The following is a 26,217-nucleotide window of genomic DNA, read 5'->3' as shown; positions in this document are numbered from 1 at the left end:
TCACTGTTCGAATTACCACAGAAACTCATTTTTTTTTGTCAAGTTTTGTTTTGTAGCACTTTCGCTGTTTACAATTAGCAGTTTCCATAATTTAGTGGATTCCTACCTAAATAAATGTTATACAGCAAAATAAGTCAATATTACCCACCTATGGAACAGTAAAACATTATCCTCATTCGTTTTCATGAATCTCAAGCTTTGGCGAGCTCTGTCATTTTTGTGTCGTGAGCAGAGAGCAAAAGCCCAGCATGTCTGACCAACCCTCTTTGGGCGTTTTATTTATTTATTTTTTTTTTTTACACTTGTTTACTGACACTGGGGCTTCATAAAACAATTGTACCAGCATGCAAACAGACTGGAGAGCTAGCAAATGGTGAGGAAACATCTTTTGAATTTTATAAAGAGTTTTTCTGTCTTCAATTGTAATTGTCACCTAAATGAGAACCAGCGTATTTGTATTTAAATGTGGAACAAATTGTTCAGCTCCTTTATTACATCTCAGAACGACTAATTATTGTAATTAATTATCAGTAACCATTCTTCCAGTTCAGGGTCACGGTAGGTCTGGAGCCTACCCGAAATCACTGAGCGCAAGGCGGGAACACACCCTGGAGGGGACGCCAGTCCTTCACAGGGCGACACACCTACGTTTACTTGAGTAGCCAATCCACCTACCAACGTATGTTTTTGGACCATGGGAGGAAACCGGAGGAAACCCAAACAGAGACGGGGAGAACACAAACTCCTCACAGTCACTTGGAGCTGGACTTGAACCCACAACTTCCAGGTCCGTGGTGACTGCGACACTACCTGCTGCACCACCATGCCACCCGCCCCTAATTATCGTAATGTACAGGGTATTTTGAAAATGTACAGCAATGCTATGAAGTTTGACCTTTGACCTTATGATTGGTAAATGAATGTACAAAGAAAATCTGCCCAAAGAATTTAATTGTGAGTAATAAAAAAGAAAAAGATTTAAAAACAGTGACATTCAAATATATATATATATATAACATCAAATAGAAATGGAAGCTGGGGTTTCCAAAATATGTGAAATTAGTTTAAAAAAATAAAAATTACAAAATAATTGCTCCATACATTCTGAAAGGTTCCCCAATTCATCCTAAAACAATTTGCAGAGTAAAAACAAACAGATACTGTAATGCACAGTAATTTCAGTGAAATATCAAAAAGGAGCAAGGAAAATGCATTACATAAATTTAGACTCAGCACATGGACACATTTAAAACAAATAAAGCTTAAAAAAACAGCTTTATAATAGCATTACATAATATACAGGCATCAGGAAAAACATTAAACTAATGTTGGTAAAACATTATTTGGAAGACAGGAGAGGGAAACGGGTAACCAAATGACACCTTTCAACATATATAGAATGCAGAATATGTTTTTAAATTAAGTAACAAAAAGGAAAAGAAAAAAAACTCCCCCTGCTGGATCCATCTGCAGAATAAGACACCTGATGACATGTTATTCTTTAGAAGAGTTTAGGGAGCTGACGTAACCTGCTGAGATCCAGAAAATTTCCAACAGACCCCTGAGCCTCAGAAAATGGTGAACCCATCTGGTTGTCTGACAAAGAGGCACGGCGCTGAAGAAGGAGTTTTAAATTGTTCTCCTTGCCTGAGCTTGTCTTACCATTCATCAGAAGTTGCATTTTGGGATGCAAGTCTTGTATTAATTGGCTTGGGGAGTGTTGAGGATAAGCAAGTTCTTCGGGAATGGATTCATTCTGCTTGTTAGTTTTGTTTTTCAGAATAAAACCAGCCATATTTTCCCTGTGTTTTCTGACATTTTCTGAATCGTTAAATTGCAGGGAGCACCCAAGAGCTGAATCTGACTGAAGTCGCTGTGTCTGAGTCTTCTTACCATCATCTTCCTCTTCACTACTATTTCCACCTTCAATTAATCCATATCTCTTCATGTACATGCATGTGGCTAAAGACATGTTGCTTGGAGACCATATGCTCATGCCTACACTACTCTTATCCAATGGAGATTTTCCAAAAAGCACAGCACCAGGGTTTGATCGAGCTCCAGGTATCTGGCCTCCTAGGGAGAGTCGGGACAACTGAGAGTCACTCAGGTATTTCAGGGCGATGGCGTTGGCCTCCAAGCTCAGATCAGCCCCACCACTGAGCCCCCAGATACTTGTCCCAACTGGCTCAGAAAGAGCAAGCCTCGGAATGACTGCTTCAGGGTTTATGCAAGCCAGGGTGCTGAACAAAAAAAAATTGTAAGGTTAAGGATTGCAGTAGAAAGTGGACATACTAAAATAAATTTTGTTTGTCAAGATTAAAAATATGTATTTTTAAGAAAAGTGCATAAGACTAGGTACATTGGAATCATTCCAATTTAAAAATAATTTAAGCAGATACAAACTTGCTTCAAAAACAGCTGATCAGTCAAGACAAGTTTGGAGCCTGAAATAATTTTTTTTGATGATGGTTTTTCACACTGGAGCTAAAAATGCTACAGTAGCTCTCAAGTAAAAAGTACCTTATATATAGGTCTGGGTGACACAGACAAAAGAAAACTTATTACGATGAATTTCTCTATACCAGGTAATACCGATAACTCCCCCCAAAAAATCTGGAAAATTGCATGTAACATTGTGGAATGAATACACCACATGCTTTTAATGCCTTTATCGAATTATCATTATATTAAAATTTAAATATTTATCAGATAATAAAAATGCACAGGGATTAAAAAAACTGACACTTTTATATATATATATATATATATATATATATATATATATATGTATAAATTTAAAAAAAAAAAAAAAAAAAAAAAAAAAAAAAAGGATGCTAAAATTAACTGTCCAAACACAAGCAGAGAATTTCTTCCTCAGTAGCTTTAAATAAACGACCAGTCCTTTACATCCATCATTCTTTTCACTGTCTGCACTTTTGCTGCCTAGCTGCCTTTTGCATTTAACACATTTACATTAATCTATGAAACGTTTCTATTTACATATGTGGTCCCTTTTATAGTGCCATGGGCAGTACAGTGAAAAATATGTGAAGATTTAGATACATAAGTTACACAATATTAAGTTAATGTTAAGCTTCTATTGTTAACCACATTGTTAATTCTTGTAGCTTTGGTGCAAATCTTAAGAATCACAATCCCAGCCAAAATATGCCTTAACTGATTGACTACATCAAGGGTCTGGGAACATTAGAATTTTTTTAGCCCAGTATCACAGTAAACATTTCAAGTATGTAAAGAGGCCCAAGACCTCCTTCATTTACCTAGCGCTCTCCACAGTATTGCGGCTGGCCTGTTCCGAGTGAGAGTCCAGATCCATGGTCACTCCAAGGTGGTGAAGTCGTTTTAGTGTCGCACTCAGCACCTGATCCTGCCCTGAAACAGCAGCACTTTTCTCTGGGCTCTGCTCCTTGGGTATGTGTCCGTTTGGTGGTGAACATCTGGGTGATAGACTCAATCTATGTTGAGGATCATGCATGTCTTGTTCCACGGCTTTGTCTTTGGACACAGAATCCTGAAGACGACTCTTCACTTGACCCTGTAAAGTGATTGGAGCGTTGTTTTTTTTTCCTGAGAAACAACTGTATATTGCTAAAATGCCAAAAGCTATATTGTCAAGCTATATTTTAATTATAGATAACACAAAGGTATTTAACTCAAGTCCTAAAACAAGAGAAAGATCTTACCAGTAAATGCTGATAAAATCTCTGATCTGGTATTTCAATATCTTCAGTGAGATCCTCTTTGTCTGGAGACTGAGAACGGTAATACATGCTAGCACTCTCCCCCAGCACAGAACTTTGGAAAGAAGCCATTATTATATTTGGTGTGCTGGAAAATAAATAGAGGAAATATTATAGCTATACTATTTATTGCACTTACATTTCTCCTTAAAATTTTCCAGTTGAGCCCTTGCTTTAGAATTCTGCAATACGTCCAAAAAGTTTTAAATTAAACTACTATTGAATGCACTGCTGTGGATCCAGACATTAAGTTGTACACACCCAGCTTGTATAAATTAAATAGAGAAGCATAAAATGAAATGGGATATCTACACAAAGGCTAAAGATCATGTTCAATGCCAACAATGGGCATGCACTGTGACAGCTGAGCAGTGGATCTACATTCTCTGAAGTGATGGAGTACAATTAAACAGATTGGAATGAGTAGTGGTGTTTCTGATCTAGCACCAGCCATCCAACATTAATACATGACTTCGCTAATGCTCCCATGGCTAAATTCAATCAAATACTCAGCAATATTTCAACATTTAATAATAACCTTAATTTTATAAGAAATTAGCTGGTGTCCATGAGATAGGGTCATATATATATATATAAAATCTCATACATGTCTTGAGGTGATCTTGTGGAATGTTGAGGTGTTAAAGAACCCGCTTCTTCTCTACTCTGGTGGCCTTCCTCAGAGCAAAGTCTTGAAGAGACTGTGCTATGGTCATTGCCACTGGTCGCCCACTCAGCCTCAGGATGACAATCAAGAGACTGATCATCATGTGACGAGTCCTCATCAAGAGCACCCCAAAACAAACTGGCACCTATGAGAATAATCACATGTGTCACGTGCACTAGTTGACCTGATTACCCACTTTGTACCTCAAGCAATTTTATTTACACAGCAATACTAAGGTACACTTCACATTAGAACAGGGTTGGGCAATCTTATCCGCAAAGGCCCGGTGTGGCTGCTGGATTTTAGTCCATTCAGGCCAGAGCACACCTGATTTCATGCCTTTAATTAGTTGGTCTCAGTAAAACAACTCATCATGTGATCTCCTGGTTGGTTGGAACAAAAACCAGCAGCCACACTGGCCATTTGCAGATAAGATTGCCCACCCTTGTATGTGGATATGCAACACACATAATAAACTAAGAAATCCCAGACATTAAACTATACAACACACAAAATGACAACAGGTTGCCATGACTGGAAGGCTTTTTCAGCACCTGTTCCTACTGCAATGCTAACACTCGTCCTCTTTTGGAGTTCAGAAAATGCTGATGTTTGAACAGCTTGCTCCTGCTGATGTTCTTCCTTTGATGCTTGCAATGGCTCGTATACTTTATTTTGGGCTTCAAGAAGCTTCTGGATCTAAGTGACAAAAAACATAAAGAGCTAAAATGCATGACCTATGTACATCCATAAATATGCTCTTAAAAAAGAAACAATGAAATAGTCTTAGGAAGCCATGAAAATTGTTAAAAACTAATTAAATATGCAATATGTGAATCCAAACTATACTATATACAAAACAAATACATACAAATGTTTTTCTTAATATTAAAATGTATATTGACTTGCTACATTCCAATCACTGGATGAATCTGTTAAATGGTTAGATAAACCTGGCACTGGATGGTAAATGTAAATACCAAGATATGGAAATAGTTAAGCGTAGAACACACAATATTAACAACACGTATAATTACTAGTAGTTATTGATTGGTTCTTTACAAAAAATTGTATTTTTATTTTCTAAAAATGCTGCTGCCCCCCCCCCCCCCCCCACCTAGACTTAGACTCATACTACTCAATTGTACCATTGTACAGTAACAAATATTTTGGTTGAAAAACCCTGGCTAGGAGCTGATCCTCTTTTCCCTTCATTACAGGGCACACAGTGCTAGCCAGCACAACTTCTGTTAGGAGATGTGACAGATCTTGGAAGTTCCAGTTGATCTAAATTAGTTGCAATTTGTAAAAAAGCAGTGGCTTGTGTCTCAGAGGAAGCACATGCTCGCTTTCACCCTGTCACTTGGGAGTCAGTGAGTGTGACTGGGGGAGTCATAGCTAACAGGGTGGAAAGAGCAACAACTTATTTCTGGAGAAACTTCAGCATCTCAGTCAGTCTCAATGGCTTTTGGACATGAAATAGGATATTCGTACTAAATTCACCCACACTTAAAGAGCAGAATGTGTCATGAGTGCACACATGGTTTCTGAATACAGTTCTGTCAACCAGAGGTGAGCTGCAAAGCCAAATAAACCTAGCCATAATGAAAATCACACAATTGTGCAAGTTAAACCCCACTCCCCTTAATTTCATTTAACATAAAATTATATTTTAAGATATAAACTACTTGAATGATTATCCTATGATGTTACAAATTCTGAAAACTTATATTTCCAGTAATAACAGCCTATTGGCTTATTAAAACATTCTCCTCTCAATTTTATCCATAATCTTTAATAGACCATTTTGATAAATTTCCTGCTGGGTGCTTCAGATTTACTCCTGTAGTGTTGCACTGGAATAGTTTGACAATTATTATTTAACCTTAAAATTCTTTAAATTAAAATGATACCATGGGACACAAACACATTTTTAAAAACCAGTTATATTAGAATTGCTGTACTGTCACAGCTAACAATAATCTGCAATATTTCTTTAAATGCTATTTTATATATGCTATTTATACACCTATACATACACATTCTATGTACAAAACATATATCTGGGATCGTAAAAAAAGGACTTGAAAAGTATAAACTAAATTCAACTCAGTGTTTGTAGCATATAATATATTTGTCTATTTCTTTACACAATATGTCAAGCAGTGACAGAAACCTCCTTCGATAGTCTATGTGAAGGATGATATTTGAAGTGGTGTGCATGAACCCAACAGATGGGTGCAAAGCAAATAAATAATTATTTGAATATTAAACATACAGCAATGTACTTCATTAAGTTCAAATCTGGCAACTGCTATAATAGTTCCAAAAGTACTATAGTCCATAGTGTACAAACCTGGGCCTGCATTTGCTTGAGCTGCTGGTCCTGTTGCATTAGCATCCTATAAGCATCTGCAGGAAGAAGGTCCATTTTGCCCTCTAGTGGAGACACTGCTGCAGAACCAGGCTGGCCAATACAGCCTGACTGCAGTTGACAACAGTTGGCCTGGCAGACAGGGGCTGACTGCTCTAAAACTCCATTGCTGGAGCCAATTCTTGAGACGTGTCCCCCGAGTGATGGAGAATAATGTAGGGGAACACTGGCATGGCAAACAGGGCTCTTGGGTGGGGACATATGACAGCCTAAAGATGCGCATGTAGGAGAAGGACAGCAGTCTGCATGCAAATTGCTTTCAGCAGGGGAGGGGATCGGGCTGCTAGAGGCCACATGTATATGTGCAGGGTGAAGAGGAGTCCCTTGCCAGGCACTGCTTTGGTAAACAGGCACATGGCCATGATGAGCAGAGCAGCAGTTGCAAGTGTTGATGGCAGGAGTGCTGTGGAAAAGTCTATGCTGAGATGGATGAGGCAAAGGGGTATGTTCAGGTACGATGGAAGCTTTTCTAGAGCTGCTATGGTTTGATATTGCTGGCCCAGATGGTGCGGACGAATGGGAGTGGGGATTATTCACTAAATCTTGCCCAGATCTCTGCATTAGCTGATGGAGTGAGCCATTTGGTGAAGAGCCATTTTTGGAAGAAGTAGAGGAAGCTGAGGAACCATGGCTTGATCTTGGTCCTGTGGAAGGAATGGATTTCCTGTCCAATGTAGGTTTTGGTGTTTGGTGTCCTGAGGTGGTCTGATGTCTACTGATTTTTGGCTGGGACAGCACTGGTGTCAGTGGTTTCCTGATTGGAGGAGGCCCAGCCGTGCTGCTCCGAGATGTGGGTTGTAGTCTAGGGTGCTGTTTAGTGGTTCTACAGCTCCTCTGCTGAGTAGTTGCTTGAGCAAAATGAAGGTTTGTGTAGTCATATGATTCTACAGTCTTTCCATCAAGGAAGCTGACATCTGCTATCATAGAAAGTTCGGGAACTGAGGGCTGGACATGTCTAGACTGGGGAAATAAATTAAGGTTGATAACTTGATTATATTAGATTTAATTAATACTATATTCAACAATTTTTCTATATTTGGTACTAATTGTTTTGATGATTAATAACAAATCATGCTACACTGTGTTTTTAATGGTTGATCGCCATTAAGTATGCTGTGTAGTTCAGGACTAGGATACGTCCCTGTCTAGGAAACCAATCCATGAACATTTCTCTGTAAGTCTGAATTAAATCAGTTTCAGAATTTAAAAGATGTATTGTCACCTGTCAACTTATATAGACTGAAGATATTTGATTAATTATGACAACTCAAAAAGAACAACATTTATGCTGCATGCATAAATAGCCTAGATCATAAACACTTTAACTGAATTCAAGACCTGGTGGCTGACAGGATGAGGATTAGGAGAAGGCCTGGGAGAAAGATCCTCATCTTCGACTCCCGAGTCATGATCACTGGCTGACAGTTTGTTCTGGGCTGTAGTCTCTGCTCTAGCACTGCTGAGAAAAGATATATTTCTCATTAAAAATATTAATATACTTTACAAATATTTTCCTCAGGTTAGCACTCATTAATGAAATAAAATATGCAGCAGGACTTAAAGTTACAACTATTATTCAAATAAACTTTAAATGTACCTTGATAGTGCTGAATGATGCATTACTTCAGTAAAAAGCTCAGCCTCCATACTCTGATTCTCAGAACGCAGCTCAAACAGCAAAGAGCGTCCCTCTGATGGTTCTACATTCTATTGACACAGACAAAAATCACTTTTCTATTCCAATATCCAATATATATTTGATTTCAGATCCATTCAGACCCATAGCATAAGAATGATGGACAGAACATCATGTAGACTTTTTTCAGATACGAATGAAGATTTTCTCATGTTCCTCAAAGATGAAAGTGTAGTTTGTCTAATCGAAAAACTTTTGGTTATCTACCAGGTCATAGAAATAGTTTGAAGTCTCATTTTCGGTATATATTTTAATAAATTTTTGAGCTTTCTTTTCAGAAACTTTTCTATACTTTATGCAGGTGGATTATTCATTAATTTATTCATTGTCTGTAACCACTGTAACCACTTATCCAGTTCAGGATCACCTTGGATCCGGAGCCTACAAGCAATTACAGGCCACAAAGTGTGAACACACCCTGTAGGATGAGACACACTCAAACATTCATATCTATAGAGACTTCTGAGTAGCACCAGAGCACCCACAGAACAAACCAAACTCCTCAGTCAGTCAGTCACCCTGAGAGGGACTTGAACCCACAACCCCAGGACCCTGGAGCTGTGTAACAGCAACACTACCTGTTGCCCCACATGTAGATACCTAATTAAATGACTAAGATGTAATTTATGACCATTTTGATTAGAAATAATAAATGATGAGTTTCTGATTTTTACGCAGTACTCCATTATCACACTCTATTAGAATTCACTCATTAATTGTTCCTTCCACATTCTCCAGTTCATCAAATCAAAAATATACAGCTCAGGAAACAGGTTGATTAAAATGTTAATTACATGTAAACAGAGAAGAGATTTAAATTTGTAGAGAAAGGCATAGTGTCATTATGATTTCCTCCAACAAACCTTGTAAAATGTGATAGATTCTGTGCTGGTAAGGAGTTGAAAGCTCAGGTGCGCTGGTCCACCATGCAGTTTGCACTGGTAGAATTCAGGTTCTCGGTGGGTGAGAGAATAGAGAACCACCAAAAATGCATCACTTTCAGACATCACTCTGAAAAACAAACATATTGACTGAGTAGAAGCAGACAATGCAAAATGTTACAATTTACAATCAAATTACTATAAATAAACTAGAGAGGGAAAGTTTGTGAACAAATTTGAATTTGGCTTTTGAATTACATATTGCTAACATTGATGCAACATTGGGTTATATGCTGCTTAATAGCTATGAGGTTAAATTTGTCATTTTATTTGGTGATAAAACATATTGAACACCACCTTTAAAAGAAAATCAGCCATTTTATTTAGACTCCCACATTAAATAAACGACCACTTCATAGAAATGGACACATTTAAAAAACGCCTCCTTATTTAGGCCTCTAGCTTAAAGGAGCAATCTGTAATACTGACACCAAGCATTTAAAATCGGAACTATAATACAGCTTCAAAACAGTGGAGAGAGCCGTCTGCGTCCTCCCCCTCCTCCCCAGACGTGAAGCTGGAGCAGTTTGCCAGGTTCATGAAAACTGAACGAACAAGCAAGAGACGAGTTTATAAACTTGGGCTGTCATAGCTAAGAAGAATTTACCATAATCAACACATTTACACAGACAAGTGTTCATCATTTCAAAACATCTACGTATGCAAAAAAACGTGAGCATGTGGCTGCCATTTCCCAGCATTTACAAGCCTTTACTGTTCAAATCCACCTAAAATATTTTGACTAAACAAGGCTGGTGTTACTTAGCATTATTTTTACGTCCACCATTAATGTTGTTTAGAAGGCACACCTTCTTATCCACAATTTTTGTAGTCAAACTTTTCATTCCACCTTACGTGTCCTTTTATGAGTCCTTGGTTCTTCAATTGTCTGTTCCAACGTAAGAGCTGAAACTAGCGCTATAGCTTTTGAAATTTTTTGAAGCAACTGTTATTCCACTTTATCCGCTACAAAAATATACAAACCAATTGTATTATTCAACCAATTATTCACAATTTTCCTATTCAAGCATTTAGTTCCACCTTAAGAGTGAGTTTAAGAATCTTATTTGCGTTTTTGTCCAGCTTCTTATTGAATACTCATTTCTACTTTAAACAGCTATGCAAAGCTAAAGCTAGCAGTAATTTTTATAAACAAAACTCGTTTTAAAACACTTATTTCCCATTTTATCCATTTAAAACACACAACAAAGTGTACATCATGTCACTAAAACATCTACCTACTAGTGAAAGGCTAATATTTACTGTATACTACCAAGCTTGAGTTGTCCATTCCACCTTAAATAGGTGAATATGAGAGGCTTTTCAAACACAATTATTATTCCTTAATTTCTTTAACACACACATACCTGCATCAATTTCTTTAAAAAGTTATCACTTTTCAATCTTGTTATTTATCTTCTTCGTATAAAACACACAAAACCCAGTCCTAACACCTTTCAAACGTCGATATGCCTCACTTTCTTTATATGGTGTTAACTCCTTTTAATCTATTCATAGGCACCTGTACTTCTATATTTTTCAGAATGATTTGCTGTTACCTGTTCAAGAGGAAATTAGCCAGCTCTGGCTATATACCGTGTTGCTGCTTGTAAACTGCCTAAACCTTTTAAACCTTTCTCGTCAAGGAGATTTTTAGAAGGCCAGTGGGGCTTTTTTGGTCCGGTAAAATATAACATTAACTATGTTCACTTGGCCATTTCATGGCTGTGTGGCTGTTTGTAAACCTGGCCACACGGTGGACTGTAAAATGATTGGACAGAAGGTGGGATCATAGGAGCTCCACTCTGGACTGAGCACTTCTCAAGGAGAATATACTGCTTTAGCAATGCGAACAGTTAGGCACTATGTGTATTGTCTATGAGTGTGTTTAAGAGTGGCAGTTAAATGTCAGTATTCTGGAAAGTTCCACCATACATTTCCTATTAGGGTACCATGTCCTGATGGAATGAGCGCTGTATGAACCGTAACCCACATTGCAAAAAAAAAAAGAACAATTCTTGCTCAACCTGTACATTTTTGCACCAAATCGATTGACAGTGTTGGCAGTGTAAAACACACAAGCATTTTGAAGAATGTGTGCTCACCCTGTCAAAAAAATACATTCAAACCTATGGGGCCTGGGAAACTCCCGAACAAACACTCAAAAACTCTACAGTTAAAAACTCTACAGTGAAATGATTTGATATTTATAAGTGTTAGAAAGGGGAAATCTTCCTAACATTTAAAGTGTAACTGAAGTATAAGCATTTCAGAAGAAAATGTTTAGCTGAAAAATGCCTTTTAAAAGGCACCTGAGTTAGAGTGGATTATGACATCACCTATTCTAGCGGTGCCCATTCAGATGAATGGAGGGATAAAGTCAGACAGATGAGTGTGATAGGTCTGAAATCTGACTGACTCACCACACACCGGAAATATGTATTCTGAAATATGTAGGTCGGATCGCTCCAAAAAACACAAACAATGTAATTGGATACAGGTTATAACTTGAAAACCTTAGGATGAGTAGCATCGCAAAAAAACATAAATAACAATAACAAGAAGATGATTTTAAAAAAGAGTAATTGGCTTTGACAAGCCATATAAAGAAGAAGAAGAAGAAGATTTTGAAAAACTAATTTGGCTTTGACAAGCCAAATTAATAAATAAATAACCATCCAAAGAGATTTTCATATTTATAAAAGACCATCTTGGTCACTATACTATTAGAAATGTACATAAAGCTAAATTACCTTCTAGGCCAGGTAAACAGATGGCTGAAGCACTCACCTGTCCTGGAGGGAGGAGTTGTACAGGTACCTCAGACACCACACCCACACCACAGGATTATGAATGTGTGTAACCCCACTAAGCCATCTGGCACAAAAGAAGACAGTAACTCCATTAACCTTCAATAACGAACCATTCATCAGTTAGACAAATCCCTAAAGACTTTCAGCAAGGGTATAATTAATGAAGATTGAATTACAGTACAACTAAAACAACACAAAGCAAACATTAAAAAGGACAAAATTCAAAGCTCAAAATTATTCTTACATAAAAAGCTAGCCTACAGGTTACAAACTCATTTATCACAGTTTGTAACGGTGCCAGCATATCATTTGCTAAGTAATCTCAGGTAGACAACAATAGGTAATCCACTACTTTGAACAAGACTGACAAAGCTGGCGAACAATAAACTCATTCTCTGCAAAAACTTTGACAAACAAGGACTTTTTTATTTATTTATTTTTTTTACATTTCGTAATAAAAAGAACTGAATGTCATGCCCAAGATCATACCACCTACATGTATACACAACTACATCTGAGTTTTTGATGGGTCATGGCAACTCAGATCATAGCACGCTATACAGCCTACATACATTCTGCAATGTCCATTCAAACTTGAAACACGTGTTTCATCAGGAATGAAGTTACTTACACTCCTACAAGAGGGAGAGTGTAGACCTTAGGGTCCGACTCCAGCATAAGGAGCAGTTTGCGGGTTTGGTCCATGGTCATGAATCTAGACATGCAGACAAAGCAAAGCCAATGAACTTCCAAATAATACAACCAACCATTATTTATTCTGATATAATAAATTAACAGTGAATTTATAAATAAAATCAGTTAATTTCAGCAAGCCTCACCCTCGTTTCCTATTCGTGGGCAGCACAGGCTGAGTCATGCTGGCTTGACTACTCAGACTTCTGGCCAATGCAGTAGGGATTATAGACACTGGCCGCACAGGAACGGCCTCAAGGGTGTTGGCGAGTGTCACAACTGCCCAGCGCAGCCCAAAGATGAGTCTGTCCATGTTCTCCACACAGCTGAGACTAGCACGGATGATCAGTAGCTTGGACAAATCAAGTGTTTCTCTGCTGCTACAGCAATGTTGGAGCATCTGGAAAAAAAGGCAAAATGTTCCAAAATATATAATGATGATAATAACAACAGTAATTCATTAATTTATTTTCTCTAATCACTTTATCCCATTCAGGTTTGTGGTGTGTACAGAGTCTGCCAGCAAGCCCATTACACACTTACAGCCACTCATTCATTCACATTTTGTTTTGTTTGTACTGATTTGTCTACTGTACAGATTCTGTAGAACTGTTTTATGAAAACATTTGGTCCACTTTTCAAGAAGCAAAATTGTATCTGATTAAAAAGTCCAATTCATTTTTTAAATTGAAACCTTCACAAATATCGGTTTAAGAAATTAAATCAAAGTACTACTATGAAAATATGAAAAAAGCAGTGTCAATCCATAACACATTTCCTTTTTTTTCATTAGTTCTTTTTTTTTATTGTAACTTAAACATCAACTATTATTGGATATTATTATTAAAATATTAAGATATTATTTTTCCTCTATATAATACAGCCCTAATATTAATACAAAGAGACATTTATCAGAACACACTCTGATTTCTTTATGGCAAGTGTATTAAATAAAAGTACCTTTATAAAAATGCATATTGGCTGGCTTAAGAACATTTGGCTTTGACTGAATAATTGCCCTGTGAGGAGTTGGTGTGTTCTCCCCGTGTCCGCGTGGGTTTCCTCCGACAGTCCAAAAACACACGTTGCAGGTGGATTGGCGACTCGAAAGTGTCCGTAGGTGTGAGTGTGTGAGTGAATGTGTGTGTGTCTGTGTTGCCCTGTGAAGGACTGGCGTCCCCTCCAGGGTGTATTCCCGCCTTGCGCCCGATGATTCCAGGTAGACTCTGGACCCCCCGCGACCCTAAATTGGATAAGCGGTTACAGATAATGGATGAATAATTGCCTCTCCCTGAGGAAAGAACAACCTACAGTAAGGACATCTGTTACTGACAGGTTGTAGTAACTGCCAGGTTTAGAGAAAGTCACAGCTAAAATATCCACCCTCAAGCTAGCAAGAGGAGGGAAAAGCTTCTCTTGCAGCTGTTCTCTCTTTAAAATGTGTAACTTGCATAGAACTGAAAACATGCATAAACACACCAGAATTTCTCTCCTTCACTTCTCCTCAAAATATACATGATTTTGCACTTTTTTCCGCTCTTGTTACTTACTGGTAATTAAAGTGTTGACCCTAAAAGGGTGGATCCTTTTACTCTGGCACCTCAGTGATAGAAAACGTTAAACGTTATTACAACTATGTTAAGGATTTTCCCAATCTATAGGTAAGGCACTGTCTGTATTTGTTACATATAGTTTATATTTTTTAATGATGTACAACCATAAGGCCTTCCTTTAAAATGTGCACTTTGATGATTTGCAAATGCATTCTCCATTATCTGGTTTGATATAAGAAAAATATATGTATGTGGGAATCACTGATAGTTAATAATACATTTTTATTTATATAGCTCTTTTCATTCATTGTGTGTAACCACTTATGCAGTTCAGGGTTGTGGTGGGTCCGGAACCTACCCAGAATCACTGGGCGCAAAGGCAGGAACACCCTCTGGAGGGGGAGCCAGTCCTTCACAGGATCACACACACACACACACACACACACACACACAAGTTGCCAATCCACCTACCAATGTGTGTTTTTGGACCGTGGGAGGAAACCGGAGCACCGAGGAAGCCCACAAAGGAGAGCTCAGCAAACTCATCACAGACAGTCACCGGAGTGGGACTTGAACTCACAACCTCCAGGTCCCTGGAGCTGTGTGACTGCAACTAGCTCTTTTCAGGGTACTCAAAATCGCTTTACATACATAAAAACAATCAGAGATTTTATATCAGGTGATTTTATAGAACATACAGAGAGCACTCCTATTAGCCTGTTCATTTTATCAGATACTTTTCAAAAATACAAGACGGAGGTCGGGATTCAGCACCACTACTCAAAACTCCAGACTGTCTTGGCTTTTCCAGGGCATCTGGTCACCCTACTGTTGGCAATGAAGTCATGCCATTTTGACCTTATGCTCTCATCTGATCCTGGCCCCTTTCACACATACAAGTCTGGAGCTGTGCATCATATGTCTCATATCTTCTATAATTTGATAACAACATAAAGAGTGTTCTGTGATTCAGTACAGTAAATCTGGACTGCCGCTACTGCGCTGACTGTTGGTGCTCTTGGCGCAGCTACAAGCGGGGTGAAGGAGAGAAAAAGTAGATCATATTATTTGTGAAGCAAGGGGTTCACAATGTACTGCATGTTCATTGTTAAAACATTATATTTAACTGTATCATTTATGTTTTTAACATTTTCACCTTAAAGCGAAACATTTAAAAGCTTATCAAAGACAAACAGTTAAAATAATTACAATAATAATTTAAAAAGAAATAAATATTTTTTTCTTATTGTTAGGGCTGCTGGCATGCTAGACACACTAGGTGCTAGACCCGCCTATGATTTCAAACTAATGTGTTTAGTACTGATTGCCTTAAAGTTGGCTTAACTATGGTGCAAAATTGGGGTTAACCAATCTGTTTTCATTACATTTAAACAAATTTATTAAAAGGATCCAAGGAGACCCTGTAAAATTAAAAAAAAGCTTCACAAATTCAGTAGCATTAAAATCATCACAATTAAAATCTAATTTTGTCAGCTCAGTCATGATCATAATGTGTTACTTGAATGTCATTTCAGTAGTATCTGCAGTGTTAAACAGGGTATTTTCCTAACTTCAGCATATTTAAAAAACATAACTAAAATCGTGTCAATGGTAATGATGAAACAAAGACTGTAGTTACACTTAAAGAATTAATGTTTCTCAGTATTTTAGCTGCCTGGTTTATTAGAAAAATTTCAAAGGCTTGCAGTGGACAATTCCCTTTATGAAATGTCATCTGATGTGGACTTACAAGAGGACATGTTGGGGAAAATTTCACAAGTTAGTTCACTACACCCTTGCACGCTTGAGCAGTTATGCACAAACAAGGAGGGTAAGTTTGAGTACTGTGACAGGGAGATTGTTTAAAAAAAATTGGCTTGCCCCTACAAAACAAGTCCCAGATGTTGCCGAGTCCAATTACCTTAAATGCAATGTCGTATTCATCTGCAGAGTACACAGTGCTGTCAGAAACAGGCTGCGCTTCAAATAAACAAGGCATAAGAATGTCTCCTGGGAGGAGGGCAGTTGGACTCTTCACAGAGCAACCAGGCTGCTCTCTGCCTGGGTCAAACCTATCCAGGGTTAATGTCACTCCTTCTTCGTCTACAAAGCAAAAAACATACTGGTTATTATTCATTTATTGTGAATTTTAAATTACAGACAGAAAGATTTAAGATACTGAACAGTACTCACCACTGTCTACAGCTAATGCCCCAATAAAGAAACAAGAAAACTGAGGCATATTACTCTGCCTAGCATGTCGGTGAGCCAAGCGTAATGCTTTTTCCATGAGAAGCACTCTGGGGTTTCTGAAACATGTCAAAACACAGTATATCAGAAAGAGAAAACCTGAAAAAAAAACATGCAGGTGATCTCAGAAAACAACAATCAAACTCTCACCTATACAGAGAAAGATGAAGCCTGACAGGATCACCGTTAGGAGTTGGGTCCCAGAGATGCATTTTAGATTTGGGAAATATCAAAGGACCCATGCAGCTCTCTGATGACCTAAAATAAAAGAATAAAATATACAATATTATGTAAAATTTTAAGCAACTTGGGAACATGAGACTTAGGCTACGTTACACGGCTGGTAAAAGTGGCCAAAATCTGTTCTGTTTCTTCTAGGGCTGTACGATATGGTCAAAATTTATATCACAATATATTTCTTAGCTTCTTTCGATATGATATAATTCCGATATTGATATGAACAATAAAAAAAGAGAAATATTGACAGGAAAAACAAGACAGCACTGACAAACCTAAACCACTTGTATTGTCAGTATTAATATTGACAAAGCCTTTATGCTAAAGGTTTTAGCATGTTTTCTGGACAATAAACTCCTCAAGGTGTCTGTAGCGGTTGTAGTAGTGGAGGTTTGTGCATGACGGGGTATGTATTCAAGAGCATGTGCAGGCTATAAATATTGTTAGATGGGATGAAACATAATATTGGAATTTCCTGGTGGATGTATGTAGATTTAAAATATAAATAAATAAAAATAAATAAATAAATAAATACAGGTCCCAGAGTGCACTGCGTTAACAACACTGAGGCCAGATATGGTGCTGTACTCTGAAAGTAAACAGGTGATTTCATAGAGTTATTCTGTTCCATTTGAGTATGCAGTAGATGAAGAATTTGAAAGGAAGAAGCTGAAGTACGGATCGGACCATAAACGGCCACAGCAACCTTAGGGTTTAGGTGTAGGATTTAAACAATTGAAATTTTGTGGAAGAAATTGGGGCAGGCCCTATGTGAAGCTCAAGTGCCATGAACTGACGGCAGTGCCCTGTAATGAACGTCAGTCAGTGACTGATGCTGTAAATAAATGTGTTTAAAAATCATTGTTATTGAAACAATTAGGATATTATATTTATATTGTGATATATATTGATATTGAATTATTGTCCAGCCCTAGTTTCTTCATTTGTGACATGGATGTGTCGTTTGTGTGGCTGCGTAAACAGCACACATCGCATTGAATCTGACTTTTTAAAATGAGTTTTGGGCTGCTTTCATATGCGGTGTTTAGATCTGATTCATATCCTATCTGTGTTATGCCACTCCAGCCATTGAGAATGATCAATGGACTACATTTTTTTTTAGGTGTTTTTTTTAGGGAAATGCCTTATCCTCTCTTGCTTTTGAGATGACATGTTTACGGGAGAGTTGACAAATTTGCGCTTAGAGCGAAAGAAACTTGAGTTCATGTTTTAATATTCTTAAAAGTCTTTAATTAATACTCTGTGTTTAATGTAAGAGCTTCGTCCTTTTGCACATGTGGGTCAGTTTAGGAGTGTGATCCGTTCAGACTGATGTCAGGTATAAGTCACATTATATAGACAGTGTGAAAAAAATAAAATAAAATAATCAGATTTGGGCCACTTTTACCTGCTGTGTGAACATAGCCTTAGATGAGCTTAAGTATCAAAATTTGAGAACAAGCTGCAAAAGACAAAAAAAAAAAAAAAAAAAAAAAGGCTTTACCTGGGGTTTTGTACTGTATCAGGCCTGAACACTGCTTCCAAAACGTGGGAGGGCAAGCCTTGCAGATTCACCTGAATGCTATTCATCCTTTATCACATACAACACACCAAAATTAAGAGAAATTGAACACAACTTGATAAAACTGGTTAAGCTTTTGGAAATAGAAAAGCAAGAAAGAACACAAAAGAGAGAAAAACCTAAAATATCATAAACACAAATGGAAAATCATGCTAATCTTATTTCTAAGAAAGTTAACTTTTAAAAGCTTAACCCAGCTTAATGTAAAAAAATTTAAAAAATTAAAACAAGGACCCAAGAAAATCATTTCTCAGCAATACTGCTAGGCCTGGGCTATATGGACAAAATCTCCAGCAGCAATACTGTCTGATCCACTTGTACCAGCATAATACACATCACCACTTAAGTGTCACTGCAGCACTGAGAATCCAGCACCCAAATCATACCTGCTCACTGATATCATGTTAAAGCAACCTGTCTGGTGACATGTATGATCATCTTTACTTCTGTGTTTATGTTGTTTTTGTTGTTAGCTGATGCTTATCAGCTAGTTAGATCTTTGGCCGCTCAAACTGAACTCACAATCACTCCACTGTGCTCAACTTGGCAAGTTTCAAACAGTTTAATGACATTAGCATGCATCACTGCATGGTGGCCCTTGCAAAATATAAGGGGTAATATTTCTGAAAAGTATCTTATAGGCTAAATATCCAAACAGGTCATGCCACTGCCAACAAACACATTTTATTCACCACTAAAAAGCCTAAATATATATATATGCACTAATTATATTCCTACTCTTGGTATGGACAGTTTAGCTAGTGATTGAGGATTAAATCCACAGCTTCTTCACAGTTTACATGCACTCAGTTATTAGATAACTGAACAAAATCAGATGTTGTGAGTAAGAGTGCCTACACGCTAGACAATGTGGTAGACGCCTATAGAATTCCAGTATATGGCTGGAGCAAGGGGCGGGGTTTGTAGCTCAAAATACAGCTGGAAACCAGACATTTTACAACTGGAAGTATATATGTAGAAGGACTGACACCCCCTCCAGGGTGTGTTCCAGCCTTGCGCCCAGTGATTCCGGGTAGGCTCCAGACCCACTGCGATCCTGAATAGGATAAGTGGTTACAGATAATGAATGAATGAATCAAGGATATATGGAACCAGACAAAAACCTGACAGACCACAATACAAACACACACACAGTGCCAAGCTGCCGCACAAAGTAGTAAAGCTATATATTTTGTTAATCTGGCTAAATCCAAAACTTGGTATAAATGCACTGCCCCACTTAGGGTTTCCTCCATTCTTAAATGCTTTTAACTTTTCTGACACTTGATGGAGTGTCATTAACTGCATATAGGCAGGTTTGTATTCTGTCAGAGCCAATGCAGCATTCTAACTGAAATACATTTAAGGACAGCGTTTCTATTTCTCCGTCAGCCTCTAGTGTGTAGGCACCCTAATTCAATCAAAGTGTTTACATGCACTTGGGAAATAAGTTAATGGAAAAACTTCAATAATTCAATATCTGCTTTGCAGCAGCTAATAATCACAGGAAGGTGTGACAAACGTCCTACTGCAATCTTTCTCTACACAGCTGCAAAGGCAGCTTTTCTTGGATGCAGCATAAAGGCCTATATACATCCGTTACAGAAAGAGGAGAGTGCAGACGGGACATGCGTAATAAGGACAGGTGGGAGCAAGTGGAGAACTTCAGAATGTGTCTGAGATATCTCTACACTCTACATTTGCAATCATGAGCAGACAGAGAAAACCAAAAGAAATCTGGGCATGAGAGTAGTCTACATGCACTGAAAATACCAATTAGCTTGCTAAAATCAAGCTCTCTCTCAGATTTCTTATTCCACTCTAAAAATGTAAGTAAGCTGTTTACATTACATCACAAACAAATAACTGCAGAAATACTATTATGATCAGATCATTCAATGCACGTAAATGCACACATTGAAAGGTTTAAACGTAAGCTGCACTGCTGTGTCTGATCCACTACTGCCACAGCAGCACACACTAACCCACCACTAAAACTTCAGTGTGAATGCAGTGCTGAGAATTATCTAGTACCAAATAAACATGCCTTGAGTTGGTCCTGACCGATGACGAGCAGGGTGAAAGGGGGGCTAACAAAATAGAGCACTTGTACGGTTTAAATGGGAAAATAAATTCACTGCAGTTTGCTTTCTAAATGTTCGCAATACATAATATTTTGAAAAATAACGTGTGAGACAAATGGTGCTCCTATAATGTTTTAGTACATTGACATGGCAAGATTACATTAACATGGTAAGTACATACACAAAACAAACGTAGGTTATAGGCAGAGTAACGTTAGCATAGCAAGTTGGTCAAATCTGACAACGCGGCACTTTAGTAGCACAGGTCGAAAAGTTGTAACATTCAAACGTGAATTAAGAGTATATACTCTGGGCAATTTAAAAACATTTTATTTACCTGCTATGACTTAATCCGTGTTCAAATCCATGTGAAATCGCGACCTTTTCATCGCTGTTCTTACGCAGTGTTGAAGTAGCTGCTCCACCCTCACAGGCTATGCGGCTAATATTCACTCGAACTGGTTCAGTTTTCGCCACAAAGCGGTATCAAACGCGGCAAACGGGTCTTGGGGCTGGAGAAATTAGTTAATGGTTCACTTCTCCCGATAACTGCTTCGTATCCCAGCAAACTTCGGTGAAACGTGTTGTCAGCGAAAACAAAACAAACGCCTTCCTGACTCGAAAATAAATTGTGGCGCTGTTTCTAAGTTCCAATGGCGGTTCAGCGTGGTTAACCAATGGCAGCGCAGAAACGCCGCAGCTCAACCAATAGGCAGCTTTCTTTAAAATACCATTTAGCTCCAGTGTTGTAGTATTCCAAAAATATATTTACACCTTTTTATACATAATATAATATAACTACAAAAAGAATCATATATATATATATATATATATATATATATATATATATATATATATATATATATATATATATATATATATATATATATATGTTGTATAGTATAGTCTTCTTGTTGTATACGTTGTAATTACAAACTTAATTCCAGAACAAATCTTGGATAAATCTTATCTTGACAGCAACTTTTATCTGTCTAAAATCAGAATATTTGCACTCATTTCACATATTTAGGTCCCCTTTCACACATGCATGGTAAATTATCTGGACTTTAACTGAAGGAGTTGTATGTGCAAATGCAAACATGCATACCATTGTCCCAGATTTTATCCTGCTAGCGCCCTAGTAAAAACTCCAGAAAATTGTTACTGATGCCACCCTAAAACATACTTGATGTTGGCTTTTTTCACTGGTAACAGTATGGACATATATGGTCATTGGCACAGGGAACCCAATGTCCATTTTCCCAAAAACAAGCTGAAACAGCAATTTATCGGTTCACCCTAGCATATATTTCCGTTGTTTTTTGACCATCTATGTAAATGTACTCCCAAAAGGTACAACAGTGGTGTAAAGTCCAGTTGTGTTTCCTAATTAAAGGTATAGAACATTTTTTCTGATACAACTTTGACAGTTTTTCTGACAGTGTACTTCAGAGCACATATTGCTATATTTTCTACAATAGTATGAAAGTTGATAATGCTATGCCATCTGATGTCTCAAAGGTCATGAACACTCAAAAGTGGTCCTCAGCCTTATTGTGCTTAGAATGATATTTCTTCAGATTTGCTGAATTCTTTGAGAAGTTTCCCAAAAATTTTGGCAGGAATTGCTGAGCCACAACCCTTCTTTGCCAAGACTGAAACTTTTGTTGGATGCTCCTTTAATACTTTTGTTGTTGTTGTTGCTGTTGTGTATGTTTACATAGCATGTTTGAAAATCGTGTAACTCCAACTTATCTTTGCTAGTTTTGCTACTTACTTTACTATATTTTACTCCCATTTATTGGTCAAGTGTACTACAGTGATTTTATTATTCTTCTCATTATAATATGTTTAAATTGTATTTACCAGTTCTATTGTGCTGCAGTATTTTGTTTTCTTTTTAAAATATATTTCACTGTTTATACAATTTTTACAGTACTGCACTTATTATTATGTTTCTGTATATTACAGTTGTAGTGCAGTTTTATTAATATTATTGTTATTAATAATAATAACCACAACAACAACGATTATTATTATTATTATTGCTATTATTATTATTATTAAAATTTTAAATGTATTTGACCTCTTACTGTCTTTACAAGTTGGATGGTACCGTAGTGATATGATGTGAAGGTGAATGTGTAGCGCATGCGCATTGCGAGCCGCCCCGATCCGTTCCCGGAGCAACAGGGAAAATGGCAGCGCTCACCACCCTCACTCAGGTAATAAACACTAAAACATCCTCATGCAGCACAACAATCATGTTTTCAAGCTGGCTGCTGCGATAAGGATGAACACAGCACCCATACAAAAACACACTGCCGAAGGACAAGGATCGAGCGGTTCTTATTTATCCTGTATAGCGGGGACTTAGCCAGACAGCTAACGGTTCCCAAGTAATCGAATCGAGATTATATAGCGGTGCTGCTAACAGCAGCTCAGGAAATCTGAGGAAGAACTAAGCCCCCTGCTTCTGTAAATAGAAACGGATTGTTTATTGCATGTATGAGGAATCTGTGAAGTGGTGAAGCTGAAACTGGAGTCATATTGGGAAGCTTTATATTTCAAAATGCCGTTCAATCATAAATGTTGCAGCATTTACAAACAGCAGTAACGTTACATGGGTTTCAGCCGTTAGCTAAGCTAACTTAACAAGCCCAACCAAATTAATAAAACCAGATGATAAAGCAAAACTGGGTTTCTTAAGATAAAGTGCATTAAACTATACTAAACTTTGTAAAGCTGTAATCATTTACTGCACTGTGCATATGTAAGAGACCACAATTAATGTAATTAATTTTCATAAAGTATATGTTATTAATATTCAGTTGTACATAAAAAGCAGAAGGTGTCAAATTGGAAGTTATTTATACTATAATAAATTATATTAGAACATTAAAGTAAGTAATGTGTTCCTCTTTTGTCTATTAGGCAGCTTGCAATTTTTTTATGACATTTGTATTTTTTCCATTTTTTAAAAGACTCACTTAAGTGAAAATGATTATTATTTTTAATCATGTTATCAAGTTCATGTAGGGGGTTTCAAATGCTAGAAGACATATCATGAGTAAAATAATAAATCAATGCTAGAGCTGATCATTTTTGCTTTGGAACTGCAGTTTCAAACTGGCTAATTCAGACAGCCAGGGTTCCTTACATCATAAACCTTAGGGTCCAATCTCATCAACTTGTTGTACAGAAAGTTTGAACTGCAGACAAGTGGTTGAGACATAATTGGAAGTAGAGGTGGGGCATATTCAGAGATGTGTAGAATGTGTAGAGCCACTAAGCTGCTGTTAAGGCATTAGTGGGTTATTTTGCCCTAAAAGGCTTAAAAATATGTATTCTATTTTGTAACACCCTGGTTCTATCTGAATTTGTCATTCAACATTGATTGTCTTTAATACCTCTCTTTAAGGTATTAGCTGACCTTCCTCATCACACATAATGTGACCAATACTGGATTGATGAGGGCAAGCGAGTGCTTGATGTAAACCGCTGCTGCTAATGAAATGTCACTGGACAGCCCCTCATACTGGGGAAGAGCTCCAACTGATTAGGATTTTTCATATCAGTTGACAGATGCTCTTGCTGGCTGGCACTGTGCCATGTCATTAGGGGAAGGGTAGGGTGTCGTTCCACCCACCCAGAGAGTAAGGCCAATTATGCTCTCTTAAGACTCCCTGCCTTGGATGGCTGAAGCATCTCTGGGGATTGATCCGGCAATCTCCTGATTATAGTAAATATGGAGTTTTCAAAGAAGAAGAGATGTGTTTTAGGGGTTAAATGTGCAATATCTCACTCTTTTGTTTACATTAATATAGCAGCAAACATCTTATTTCAAAATAAATATATAGCTAATTGTGTAAAGGCGTTCTGAGCAGAGAATGAAGACACACAAACACACACACACCCACTCTGTGTTGCGCTGTTGTTAGCCCCTTGCTGCCCCTTTTCACGCCTGAAAGTCTGGACCTGTCTCCGTACCAAAGTTTGTGTTTTTGTTACATTGTATATTTGTCATCTGGTAGGAGTAGGTTTCACACTGCAATTTAGTGAGTGGACGTTTGAAGGTTTATTTACCTGTGTCTTATTAGCATTTTTTGTTCCACCTTAAATGGCTGAAATTGTTGTATTGGTTCAACTTAAAAGACTTAACTTGAGCTGGTGTGTCCCTAATCACACCTACCTGCTCTTTACTTTCTATACATCTGATTACCCTTCTGATAATAATGCAGTATGTTTATAGCCTATGTAGTGAATAGTTCCATTTGGAACAAAGCAGAAGTAACACAGTGGACATTTTTTTAAATGTTAACTTTGATTTATGTTTAATTAAGTAAAACAACATAAAAACCAAATTGCATTTGAAGGTTTTTTAACAGTCTTATTCATGCATGTTATTTGATGGATATTACTGCAACTGACAGACTTGTAAAATTCCAGTATCATCGCACATTAGCTGTAAGGTGAAAAAAGACTCCATACTGAACATACACCTTAGAGCAGGGTATGGTTCTAATATGTAACTCTTATTTCTGTAGTAAAATATTTCTTCATAATAGCACTCTATTTGGACATACGTGCTTTGTCAAATGGCCTGTTGGCAAAACCTGTTGGCTTTTGTGGCCTCAATATTACTGATATGAATTCCTGCTGGTTGCTGGAAGATGTCAGTAAAAATCAACTACTGATTTTTTGATTCACCTGCAGAACCAATGTCACACAATTTTAATGGTCACATACTTTTATTCTTTTCAGCTGTCAAGTGGGAACCCCATGTACGAAAACTTTTACAGACAGGTAAGTTTTGGTGCAGAAATGAGTTCTGAGAAATTTTACAGTTATTTGTACAGAGTACAGTGTACTGTGAGCAAATTTGGAGTTTAAAAACATGACCTAGACATACTTTAGTGTTCTCCCAGCTTGAACACAGCTGATTAGCTCTTTGAGGTTAGCAAACATCATGGCGAAAGTAACATCTTGCTCCAGGTTGAGAATTTGACTATTTTAGTTTAATGCCAGCTGGTTTGCATTACATTCTTTGGTAATAATAACAATAATATTCTTTTGTTTATATTTAATGTTTTGGTTGAAATACAGTTGCCACAATTAGACCATACTATGTGCGGAAAGCTAGAAAACAGATATTTATATCTTTCATAACATAAATAACAAAGTACCAGGGAAGTATACTTTCTTGATGGTCTCTTTTAGAAGTTGTGTCAACACCTCATAGAATTGGCTTGTAACTCACTCACTCACATATTTACTGATATATGAGCAGTGTTGGACAGTAATGAAGTAAATGTAATTTGTTACTGTCCTTACTGTATCTGTACCTTACTAAAGTATTTCCATTTTGGATGACAAGCGAACCTCAAGATTCTCGGCCTAAAACCAAGTAATAAGAAAGCCAGATTAATCACTTGTTTTAGTTCTTAGAACCGTTATGAATGAACAAAATGGTTTGTACCGTTAAGTTCGAGTCAGCAGTGAC

The 26,217-nt window shown here is 37.4% G+C and overlaps 2 protein-coding genes across 5 annotated transcripts in view; one reads left to right on the top strand and one right to left on the bottom strand.

The window, feature by feature from the left end:
* Positions 1–970: 970 nt before the first annotated feature.
* Positions 971–21,344, bottom strand: stil (STIL centriolar assembly protein). Of its 3 annotated transcripts, none has more exons than XM_066648288.1 (17): positions 21,052–21,344; positions 18,553–18,639; positions 16,962–17,069; positions 16,755–16,870; positions 16,483–16,664; positions 13,155–13,408; positions 12,947–13,030; positions 12,293–12,379; positions 9,425–9,572; positions 8,463–8,572; positions 8,204–8,324; positions 6,788–7,825; positions 4,986–5,130; positions 4,372–4,576; positions 3,708–3,852; positions 3,285–3,559; positions 972–2,243 (listed from the first exon to the last, which is right to left on the bottom strand). In XM_066648288.1, exons 2-17 carry the CDS (start codon positions 18,636–18,638, stop codon positions 1,502–1,504), a joined length of 3,846 nt encoding a protein of 1,281 aa, XP_066504385.1. In that variant the 5' UTR covers position 18,639; positions 21,052–21,344; the 3' UTR covers positions 972–1,501. The 3 variants fall into 3 exon arrangements, with proteins under 3 accessions (XP_066504387.1, XP_066504385.1, XP_066504386.1); XM_066648289.1 differs by having other exon boundaries at positions 8,204–8,321; XM_066648290.1 differs by lacking the exons at positions 16,483–16,664; positions 16,755–16,870; positions 16,962–17,069; positions 18,553–18,639; positions 21,052–21,344 and adding an exon at positions 15,033–15,535 and having other exon boundaries at positions 971–2,243.
* A 1,537-nt stretch (positions 21,345–22,881) lies between these two features.
* The window catches only part of eps15l1a (epidermal growth factor receptor pathway substrate 15-like 1a), a 55,242-nt gene continuing 51,906 nt past the window's right edge, over positions 22,882–26,217 (top strand). For both annotated transcript variants that reach the window (XM_066647139.1, XM_066647140.1), the window contains exons 1-2: positions 22,882–22,939; positions 25,479–25,520. In XM_066647139.1, the coding sequence (XP_066503236.1) occupies positions 22,913–22,939; positions 25,479–25,520 (69 nt within the window). In that variant the 5' untranslated portion in view covers positions 22,882–22,912. The remainder of the gene's footprint in view (positions 22,940–25,478; positions 25,521–26,217) is intronic.

The sequence above is a fragment of the Hoplias malabaricus genome, chromosome 16 (assembly GCF_029633855.1).
Source record: "Hoplias malabaricus isolate fHopMal1 chromosome 16, fHopMal1.hap1, whole genome shotgun sequence".
Taxonomy (NCBI): Eukaryota; Metazoa; Chordata; class Actinopteri; order Characiformes; family Erythrinidae; genus Hoplias; species Hoplias malabaricus.
This window is presented reverse-complemented; position numbering and strand designations above follow the sequence as displayed.

Excerpts from the sequence above, each read along its gene's own strand:
- stil (XM_066648288.1), bottom strand. The coding sequence starts at position 18,638 with ATGAATAGCATTCAGGTGAATCTGCAAGGCTTGCCCTCCCACGTTTTG. Across the intron at positions 17,070-18,552 it reads GATACAGTACAAAACCCCAG|GTCATCAGAGAGCTGCATGG; the intron begins GTAAAGCCTTTT and ends CTTTTATTTTAG. Across the intron at positions 3,853-4,371 it reads ACAAGATCACCTCAAGACAT|CACACCAAATATAATAATGG; the intron begins GTATGAGATTTT and ends TTTATTTTCCAG.